Raw genomic sequence first — 8694 nt, 5'->3', positions numbered from 1 at the left:
TTTTTTTTTGTAGTCATGTTGAAGGTGAAGCAATATTCGAAGATCCAAATTCACTTAATAAGGTGAAAATTTCGATCAATTTTAACTTATATTTCACTTAATGTGTTGTATTTCCGAGTTTAGATCAATTGATACTGGATTTTGGAAAATTGATTGATTTTAGGGTTTCTATTGTTTTGTAATTTTTGTTTTGTGAATTTTATGTTGATTTTCCTGAATTTTCTGGTTTTATTGTTTTTGTGTTAGACCTGTTAAATAGAAAGGAAATTAAGATAATTCAGAAATTAATGGTGATTACTGAAATCTTCCTTTGCTGTACCATTTCCATAGGGTATAAATTTGTGATTGAAGTTGTTTCAAATGTGCTTAAGAATACCTATTACTTAGCGAGTGATGCTGCATTGTTTGATGAGTGGATTGTGGTATAAAAATTCACAAATTTACCTTTGTGTTGGAAGAATTAAGGACCTTACATATGTTTAACTGATCGAAAGGTGTGATTGGAATATGTTACTCGTATAATTCTTAGGCGCATCAAACCTTCTGTTGCTAAACTTACACTGGCACACCATTATGTGCCAAGAGGACAATTATTGGCTACCACTTGGCATGTTTAAATGTATATGGAGTGTTAAAGAAATGTTGGAAACGCATTTGGATTCACTCCTTTTTCGTCATTGCTGATTTGTTTGATTTTGAGCGCTGCCACATATTCAACTTAACCTAAGCATAAATATTTGCTTGAGATTTCTTGCTATCAGAATTATTGACTTCAGTAGGAAACTATTTTCTCAGGTTCCATGCCCTTCTATATTTGATCCCGCTGAGAAGTATATATCTTTGATAATTCCTGCATTCAACGAGGAGCACAGACTTCCAAGTGCACTTGAGGAAACTATTAAGTAAGTTTGTCTAGAGTAGTAGAGTATAATGGCAAAATAAGATCCTTCAATATTCTCTGTTTGTCTATCTGTTTCCTCTTTTGTTAGTGCTTTTAATACAACATAAGGCCCTGAATTCGATATATCTTACATACTATGTTTTGGAAAACTTGTCTTCCCCCCCTCAAAAAGAAAAAAAAAGAGATAGTAACTATTCTTATCTATCATTCCTGATGCTGTAATTATGTATAGATTGATGACAAGTTACCTTATATGCAGGTTTTATCATTTGAATTTTAAAGCTTCAGAATTCAAAAGAATGTGTTCTTGTTAGGTATCAAAAATTCATAATTTGTTTACATAATATGGTTCACTCTATTTTAATGTATGAACAATTAGTGGGTGGTATGATCATGTCTTGACGCCTTGAACCAAGGTGGAAAATTGATGGAAGTAAGAGAGGACTGAATTAATGATATTCATATATTGTCTTATTGTTAGAGATTTGCAACAGCGAGATTTGCAACAACAGGGAGATTTGCAACAACAGGGAGGGACCTAATTAATGATATTCATATATTGTCTTATTTTCAGCTATTTGCAACAGCGAGGAGAGCAAGATAAGTCGTTCACTTATGAGGTATAACATAAACTGTACTAGATTTGAATATACAGTGCATTGTATTACATGGGTATATCATGCTTCACTTTTAGGGTTTGTTTATAATTCAACTTTGTATACGTAGTATTAGGAACAGATGTGCATACCATAATGCTGTTTAGTTCCATTATTTGCAGCATGTGTAGTATGCAAAAGAATGATCAAGGTTTATGCAGGGATTATAGATATTGCAAAAATAATTCAAACTTATTTTTGAGAAATTCCTGTTTTGAAGAAAATAGCTGGATACACTGGCTCTTTCAGCTTTTATAATAGATAATAAATTTGAGATAATTTAAGTTTCTACCGCTAATGACTTATGACCTGATGTAAATAATTCACTAAAGAGATTTAAGCTAGTAGTGTGCTTTATTAATTGATTACTTTCTGATGCATTGTAATATTTGTATTAGTTGACCTCTTCGTATATGTAGCATAGGCATTCACAAATAACATGGATTTTGATGTTAGGATCCTTAGCTTTATCTTTGTTGCTATAAGTTAGGAATTTTGCTTGGGTTTCTAAGTATCATTTACTCTTTCTCAAAATAAAAATAAAAAAAGGGCTCATTTACACTCTGGTTTGTTTAACTCCTCTATTTGTTAAAACATACTTGAGAACTGCAAGGGTCTGTTTTTCTTCAAAATTTTACACAAGCAGATGTCAGCAGCAACTTTGTGCTAGACACTCTGACACTGAAGTAAAATCATATTATGTGGTGATTAACGATTTCAAATCATATGGTTTGTTAGGTGATATTAGTGGATGATGGAAGTGTTGACGGGACCAAAAGAGTGGCATTTGACTTTGTCAGAAAGTACAAGGTGGAAAATGTTAGGGTTCTTCTTCTTGGAAGAAACTATGGGAAGGGGGAAGCTATTAGAAAAGTGAGTTAACTCAGTCTAGTGAGCAACTTCTTGAAAATATATTTGAATGTTTCTGGGGGAACTCTGTTGCTTGGATGACAATCAGATAATAAACTGATTGATATTCTTTGCTTATTTGAACAGGGAATGCTTCATTCTCGTGGTGAATTACTTCTTATGCTGGATGCAGATGGAGCTACTAAAGTCAAAAGACTTGGAGAAACTTGAAACTCAGGTTGGCACTATTTACCTCATTCTTGAAGTCACTATATACAGAGAATGATGGAGAAAAAAAATGGGTCTAAACTATCTTGGAGTATATAGATCATAGATGCATGCTTGTTCATACAGTGTATTGGCCATTAGATTCTTACAGTTGCTGGAAAGGAGATAGATGTAAATGCTTCTGGTGGTGGTGATTCGAGTTTTAGAGTATGTGATGTTCCTGTTTGCTGCGTTTGGTTCACGTGCTCATCTTGAGGATAAGGCTCTTGCTACGGTAAAGCTCCTCAGCTTTGCCTTTTTATTTGCGGTTCTAACTGCAGAACTAATGCTAATATATATGGTTTTTCTCTTATTCAGAGAAAATGGTATCGTAACTTTTTGATGAAAGGATTCCATCTTGTTGTTCTTTTGGCTTCTGGTCCTGGTATCCGTGATACGCAGGTATTATTCTTTGATATGCCTTTATGTTGGATCTTCATTCTCATTGAAATCACTAATTTTTCTTTTCTTGGATCTAGAAGTTGTATGAAGTACACCTGAAAATGCATTTATCTTACCATGGGTTTTGCATGCCTGCAGTGTGGTTTCAAGATGTTCACCAGGGCTGCTGCACAGAAACTTTTCAGAAATGTTAGGTTAAAAAGGTAATTATAAACTTTTTATGCTGTGTTAGATGTATCACCTTAAATTAAAATGTGTATGTGACGAAGTTTATATGTGCCATGCTGTATTAATCATATCATTATATGTTATGTTTTTGGTTCGTATTTGTGAAAATTCTGTGAAAAACCCTCCCTCAAGAATTTCAGTACTTATATGCCATATTTGTGTTGTTTATTGAGTAGTCTATTTCTTGGAGTTCTGGCTTTTCCTTTGTAACTGCTTACTAGTGTTCTTTCAAGAAAGCAAGATGGTAATGATCTTGGTATGCAACTATGCATTTTCAAAAAACTCTTAGTTTCTTACAGGTGCTAAACATAAGTGAGAAAAAGGGATAAAATTAGAGAGATTTTAATTGTATTTGCCCGTGAAACAAGTATTTCTCACTTCCTTCAGATTAGTTTGTACTATAATTGGTTGCAATTAATAGGAGTTGAAAGAATTGTTTATTGATTTATGTATATTCATCCCAGGAGTTGGTGTCTTTGAATCTGGCCTTTGTTTATTATGTTCTATCCATACTAGGCACTAGCACAATGGTTGCGAACCATGCTCTTTTTAAATTGATACCAGCCATTATACGTAGTACATGCTTAAAAATGTTATCAATCGTCTTCACCGTTTGCCTGTTCTACAGGTGGTGTTTTGATGTAGAGCTTGTCTACTTGTGCAAGTGGTTTGGCATTCCAATGGTTGAGATATCTGTCACTTGGTCTGAGATTCCAGGATCAAAGGTGAACATGTTGAGCATACCCAACATGCTTTGGGAACTTGTGCTCATGTCCGTAGGTTATAGGACGGGTATGTGGAGAGTAACTGTCTAAGCTTATTTGGTGTATGGTGTACCTTGTTGGATGAAACCTTCTGGTATACGGCAAGACATCCAAAGCCGCTTTAAACTTTCACAACATGAGTTGCTTAGCGTGATTGTCCTCATCCAGTTCTATCGAATCCAGGCAAAGAGGCTATACAGGCGAACACAGAAAGTTGGGTTGCCTTATAGTTGCCATTCATTAATGTATAAACTGAATGTGAAAATCATTTTGGAGGGGTCTGTACTACACTGCTTCTATACCTAAACAATAGCAATCTAACTCGTGGTAGAGGTAGCTAATTAGCTATAGTGGACAGAGTAATACGCTAAGTTGAAAACTGTATTTCTTGCCTTGTAGTTTAAGTTGAGGACTTAAAATTTGTATTCGTTTCTTTTTCCTACAGCTTCACACAGCTAAGAAGATGAGATTTATTTGTACAATGTTTTATTGAGGCACTTCATTACGTGGCCGATTTTGCCTTCCAGATATACAAAGTTGTAGATTTTCCATTATTTATTTTGAATATTCATTCACCCAGTACTTTACTGACTAGTGACTACAAGCAATACAGAGTATATAATTGCTGGAAAGAGCTACAAAGAGCTGTGATATAAACGGGATTTGTTATCAAAACATGGGTTTTAGGCTTTAGCGCATAACACTTTAACTAAAAGTAGCTGGCATCACTTAAAATTAGAGTCGTAAAAAGTTGACCCGGCTCGAAATACCGACTCAAACCCGATTATTAACCGACCCATCTGAACCCGAAAAAATGGTGACCCAAACTTGACCTAACCTAACCTCAAACCAACTCTAGACCAGAGTTGAACCGAGTATGTGAGACCCGAACCCGAACATGAACTGACCTGGAGATGACCCAACCTGAATGTAACTCGTAAATTATTGACCTGAACCGAACCCGACTTGAATCGAATTTGACCCAAACCCGTTTTAACCCGTCAAAACCCGAATTTAACCCAACTTGTTCCTAACCTGACCTGTATTCAAACCGACCCATTCCTAACCAGACCCAAATTTAACCCAACCTGTTACAAACCCGACCCGAAATCAACCCGACTTGTTATTGACCCGACTCGAATTTTTACCAAACCTATTACTAACCCGACTCGAAATCAACACGACTTGTTATTGACCCGGCCTTAATTCAACCCAAATTGTCCCTGACCCAATTTCAAATCACCTTTAATGAAATTTAGACCACCTTATTATCGTTGATCAAAGCATTTTGTCTAGGGAGACCATGTCGGTCCAAGCCAACAAAAGAAAGGAGCATCATCCTCAAATTTAAGAGTTAAATATAGTATATATTTGTTGTATGGTCAAAGGAGATAATTATATTCCTAAATTATAAATTATAGTTTTCTAGTATATTGACATATATATTAATATATTATAGTCAAAGGAAATAATTAGCTTGATAAAAATGATAATTATTTACTTATAGTTAGTTGAAACCCGAATATGACCTGATTTGGAAATGACCCAGCCTAATTGTAACCTACAAATTATTGACTTGAACGTAACCCAACGGGACTCCGAGAATGACCCGACTTGGCAATGACCCAACCTAATTATAACCAGCAAATTATTGACTTGAACCGAACCCGACTTGAACCCGAGAATGACCCGACTTGAAAATGACCCGACCTGATTATAATCCGCAAATTATTGACTTGAACTAAACCCGACTCAAACCTGAGAATTACCCTAACCCGTTTTAACCTGTGAAAACCTGAATTAAACTCGACCTATTTGTTCACCCGACCCGAATGTAACCCAACCTGTTATTAACCCGACCTAAACCCGATAAGAAGTATGACCCGACTCAAGCATGACCAAACCCAAACCCAACCCGCATAGGTTATGGAATTAATCTGAATTGAACCGACCCGAGTTGACCCGACCCACTCTTATAGACCCGAGTTGATCTGACACACTCTTACAGACCCGAGTTAACCTGACCCAATCTTACCGACCCAAACTCAATCCGTTTACCCGAATTGATAGCTCTACAAAAAACCTTCGAAATTTCTCAACAAGCGTGGATATTACTTCAATTTTGGATTTTTTTGACTTTTTTTTCACCCGAAAATAAAAATTGCCAGAATGTTTACCATGGTCCCTATACCCTCCGGGAGTCCAACTAGGTGGGTGGAACCATCCAATTTGCCTTTAAGCGACAAATTTACCAGTTTACAACTTGCACCGATTTCATTAACTAAAGCTTACCACGAGCATTTATGACAATATATAATGATCATGTATGGATCCAAACGGCATGATATGACCCGAGATGTATCCTCTAAAATCTCAATGTTTTTCAACACCGGGCCTCGAAACATTCGAAATTTCTCAAAAAACGTGGATATTAGCCTTCAATGTTAGATTTTTTTTTTACTTTTTTTGGCCCGGATGAAAAAATTTCCGAATTGTTTACCATGGTCCCAAATACCCTCCGTGAGTCCAATTGGGTGGGTGGAACCATCCAATTTGCCTTTAAACGACCAATTACCGGTTTACCATTTACATCAATTTCATTGATTCAAGCCTACCACGAACATTTATGACAACAAATAATGATCATAAATAGTTCCAAACGACATTATATGACCATGAGATGTATTCCCTAGAATTTTAAGACTTTTCGACACCAGTTCTCGAAGACTCCAAAAATTCTCAAAAAGCGTGGATATTGTTTCAGGGTTTTCTGATGTCCTGCGGGAGAGTTACAATTCCGAGACTGGAACCGGACGCCTGTACCTGCAAAATAACGGAGACTCCTGTGAGCTCCGCCTCCAACGGTCAAGTTAGTACCTGATTAAGGAGTAATCAATGCGGAAATTAAAAGTAATAAGGTCTCTCTAGGTGAGAGTGTTTAATGTAGGTAATCTGCTTTGTTAGCGAGATCAGCCGGTTATTAGTGTGTTCCGTAATGTTTTTTGCTCTCCCCCTTAATGAGGATTAAGGGAGGTATTTATAACCTTGGGAAACGTGCCCATCCTAGGTTTAGGTAAACCTAGGGCCGATTGGGCTTCCCTCGGAAGTTGGGCCTGGGTGGCCGGTTTCTCCATTAGGCATGGAGTATGCCACATGTCGTGACATAACAGGTCCAAGGTGGACGAATAAGCGCGTGCCACGTGGCAAGCCCTGACAGTTCCAACTAGGGGACACTTGGCAGGTCCTGATTGGCCCACGTGGCGCATTCCGATTGGTGGGAGCAAAAATCCCCTAATCATTTGCCCCTCACAGGTGGCACGTGACTGGTCACGTGTTACCTGTGACAGGTGTCGCACAGTAACGGGCGACGACCTGCTACAGGTGTTAGTCGGCGAAAGGACGAGAGATTTTCCCGCCCAAATTTTGAATTCTGAAAGTGACCCTTCGCCTTCTCACTTCGCCTATATAAGGGAGAGTTGTCTCGAGTCATTTTCACACTTTGAGAACTATTTGAGAACATTCGGACCCCTGAACTTGCTCTGACATTTTGGACTTTTTCTGCCTACCGCCTGTTCTGACAAGCCGACTGCACCGGATTTCCAGAACTTCATCAACCGTCACTCGTTCAGGTAACTCAGTTCTCTTACTCTTAATTTTCTTTTTATTTTCTGAAATGGCACCACGGAAGCACACGACACGACCTAGGTTAGTGATCAGCCGGTCACCGGGGACGGCTGAATCTAGGACTAGGAGTGCCGCCTGCCCTTTTCCGGACCCATCTTTGCCCTTTATACAAAGTCCTACTGTATCTATGTCTATGTAGAGCAGGATGGCCAGAACGAAAAAGACAGCTAGGATCTCAAATTCAGACGGCTCCTCCCACAGGGTGCCGATTAGTGAAACATCTGACCAGGCGCCAGATGTTGAAGTGAGACAAGGCGGCCTGGATGCCGGCAATTCTGTGGGGGGAGTCATAGTGACCCCTTCCAATTTAACAGTTAACAAATCTGCTCCTTTTCAAAGAGAGGAGGCGGGCCCCTCCGGGAGAGGGGAGGAGTCGTCCTCTTCAGACTCGTCCGAGGACGATTCCTCGTCAAGCTCTTCTGGCCATGCTTCTTTGGGTACAGAAGAGAAAAACAGCCGCCTGCAAGAGGCGAGACTTTCTCACACAGTTGAGAAGGGGGACAATTGGGCGGAACCATCCGCCTCTTACCGAGAGCTAAATACTACTGCACGGTACCTCGGGGCCGAATTACAGCCATGCAAGAGAAAGTGGAGAGCTTTATTGCAAACCACACCATGGGCCCCGACTTTCTAGTGTTTGTGCCGGATCCAGAAGACACAGTCGTCTGGCCGACTGGTTCCAGTTATGATAGCGCCTGCTTTGGCTGCTACGAGGCGGCCATCAAGGCAGGGCTGCGCTTCCCATTACATCCGGCTGTTCAGCGGATTTTGGATGGGTATGAGTTGGGGTTATGGCAGTTAGCCCCAAACTCCCGGGTCAACGTACTCGGCTATGTGGCCGGGTGCGAACTGCACGGGGTGGAGCCGAGCTTCGAGGCTTTCGCCCATATGAACTATCTCAGCCGGACCCCTAAGACAGGCGGTACCGGCTGGTATCAATTAA

General features: G+C 39.3%; 1 protein-coding gene across 1 annotated transcript; it reads left to right on the top strand.

Annotated features, from left to right (window-relative positions):
* Positions 1-8: 8 nt before the first annotated feature.
* On the top strand, positions 9-4367 carry LOC110724558 (dolichyl-phosphate beta-glucosyltransferase-like; the record flags this gene model as incomplete). The annotated part of the gene is given in 11 exon segments (XM_021903972.1): positions 9-62; positions 796-902; positions 1476-1521; positions 2296-2430; positions 2554-2616; positions 2618-2644; positions 2776-2859; positions 2861-2908; positions 2992-3075; positions 3214-3278; positions 3932-4367. Coding segments are annotated over 11 exon segments (900 nt in total), but the record flags the coding sequence as incomplete, so codon positions are not given.
* Positions 4368-8694: the final 4327 nt, after the last annotated feature.

This window comes from Chenopodium quinoa, unplaced genomic scaffold, assembly GCF_001683475.1.
Source record: "Chenopodium quinoa cultivar QQ74 unplaced genomic scaffold, ASM168347v1, whole genome shotgun sequence".
Classification (NCBI taxonomy): domain Eukaryota; kingdom Viridiplantae; phylum Streptophyta; class Magnoliopsida; order Caryophyllales; family Amaranthaceae; genus Chenopodium; species Chenopodium quinoa.
This window is presented reverse-complemented; position numbering and strand designations above follow the sequence as displayed.